The 2,585-nt window shown below is 30.6% G+C and overlaps 1 protein-coding gene across 1 annotated transcript in view; it reads left to right on the forward strand.

Annotated features, from left to right (window-relative positions):
* The window catches only part of LOC106478190 (glycine receptor subunit alphaZ1-like), a 52,346-nt gene that overhangs the window by 43,879 nt on the left and 5,882 nt on the right, over positions 1 to 2,585 (forward strand). Inside the window, exon 5 of the mRNA XM_013938716.2 lies at positions 797 to 879. Coding sequence (XP_013794170.2) covers positions 797 to 879 — 83 coding nt within the window. The remainder of the gene's footprint in view (positions 1 to 796; positions 880 to 2,585) is intronic.

Consider the following 2,585-nt stretch of genomic DNA (forward strand, 5'->3'; position numbering starts at 1 on the left):
GTCATGTTAAACTTATATTAAAGTTTTTCTTCATTACCCATTTAAGCCGTCTCCAGCCATTATTACTTAATCTATGTCTAGATGTCATCAGTGATTGATGAAGATAGTTACAGTGCCAACCAAAAATTATATAGTAATTAAGAAGGTGTGTTAAAAGTTACATTGTCTGAAAATTTATTCTGTCCAGATATTCTTTATCACGTAACATATCGAGTATTTTTCAGAAATCACTGAGAGACTAGCTCTTGTGAATTTATCGTGAAGTTTATAAAACGTATTTTGTACTACATGAATAATGGATCAGATAACGACTTTATTATCTTAATTATTTATAAGAATAATGCTTAAGCGTAGTTTTTGTTGATTCTATTATCTAAAACAATTACCTGCATACTAATATTTTACATAAATAACACATAGAGAAGAACGAATGTGAATAAGGTGTAAAATTCCATCAATTATTTATGTTTATTTAATGTGTAATCGTTAGATAAATTTGTGTTTCATAAATTAAATAATTCTTTCACTACATATATATATATTGTAGTTTTGTAGGATGTTTCAAAATCAATTTACATTTAGTTTGAGATCAGTTACTTTCAAGACAAGGTGTATTTCTGCTATTTGTCATCAGTATCAGTAACCCACTGTCACGTATACTCACTGACTTATTATGTTCGTGATACAATTTTCATTCTAATTTTCCAAAAAGCTGACGTGTATATATATATATATATATGTGTGTGTGTGTGTGTGTGTGTTTCGTGTGTTGTTATGTTGTTATTGTGTTTTTTAGGCTGAAGCTTATATTTTCCTGCATGATGGAGATGGAACGTTACCCGTTGGATACTCAAGTCTGCGATATTGAACTGGCTTCTTGTAGGTTCTGTCAACTAAAACAGTGAATCTGTATTTGATATATTTACATATAGCTTTCAGTTGGAATGTGAAAACTGTTCTTAAACATTTATTAGAACATAACTGAAGAAAAGGACAGATTAAATGTTGGTAAATTGGCCAGTGAAGAAGAAACGGTATATCATTAAAGAAGAGGATTACTTTTAAAAAAAGGGAAACGATTTAAAGGTCTTTTTTTAAAAAAATAGTACATTTTACACTTAAAAGATGTTTAAAATTACAATAAGAAAAAAATGAAACTTCAGACTGGATAAATGTAATTGAACATCATTTAAAATTATGGATGTCTGCATCAAAAACGAGATGAGAGCTACGTGAAACAGAGGAGTAACTTTTATATTGAAAACTAAAGTACAATTGACACTACAATAAAAGACATATCTTTTATTTCAGAAAAACATAATTAAATATGTTGTAGAAAGAAAACTAACTTTTACACTTAAAAGTAGTTTGAAAATCACATTAAAAACTAGAAATTATCTTTCACCTTAACAGAGTGAAGAAAAAGACTGATTTTCACATTGTAAAGTAAATTAAAATTTATAGTGAAAAACCGAATTTAACACGACATTAAAGAGAATGTCTAGATTTTAGATTTAACAAATGCTTTCAAAGTAACACGAGAAACGGTGATCTTTCAAATTCATAATGAGATTTAAAATAATTTAAAAGAAACTTCCTAGTTTTTCATGGCAAAGGGACAAACATTTTGCTTAGAAACACATTATTTTTCACCCTAAAAGTTACTCTGAAGAAAAAAAAGAAACATTTCTTTACTTGAAATCTTAATGTAATTTAAGATTCGCTGCTTAGTGCTTCAAAAACTCTACACTTTGGGGTCGTATGTGTTCTGTGAAACTGCAGTAAGTAGCTGAAAAGATGGAATTTGGTGCACTTTGCTGGCTGCCTTCCCTCTAATCTATCAATTCCAAATTATGGCCGGCTATTCGTAGATAACCCTTCGTATAGTTTTGGCGAAATTTCTGAAACAAACTTCAAACACAGAAAAAAAAAGGATTATAAAAACAAAACTAATTTTCTCATTAAACTAATTTGAAACTAACTTTAAATCAAAATACCAACTTGACATTGATACATATAAGAATAAAATCCTAAGCTGATGAAAATAACAAGCTTTCACATAGAAAAATCGATAAAAATATACATTACTAAGAATCAGATTAAAAGTCATGTTAAGGAAAACTTATAACTTTACACTGAAATGAATGAAAAGTCACGTAACAAAACTGACTTTCTTTAAAACTGCGTAACGTAGAACCAAGTTTTTGTTTTTGAATTTCACGCAAAACTACTCGAGGGATATCTACGCTAGCCGTCCATAATTGTGAAGTGATAGACTAGAGGGAAGGCAGCTAGTCAAAATTACCCACCGCCAACTCTTGGAACACTCTTTTATCGACGAAAAGTGAAACTGATCATAACTTCACAATGCCCCCACTGATGAAAGGGCAAGCATGCTCGTTGACGAGATTCGTACTAGCGACACGCAGGTTGTGAGTCGAACGCCATAATCACTAGATCATGCTAAGCCCCCATAAACATGTCTGAAAACCTAGAAAAACCGCTTTAGACGTTTGTTCCTTGTTTTGGTCTCATAGTAGGAGGAACATTTTGTTCTCAATAGCTAGTTAACTAGTCTAATTACT

The sequence above is a fragment of the Limulus polyphemus genome, unplaced genomic scaffold, assembly GCF_000517525.1.
Source record: "Limulus polyphemus unplaced genomic scaffold, Limulus_polyphemus-2.1.2 Scaffold188, whole genome shotgun sequence".
In the NCBI taxonomy this organism is placed as follows: domain Eukaryota; kingdom Metazoa; phylum Arthropoda; class Merostomata; order Xiphosura; family Limulidae; genus Limulus; species Limulus polyphemus.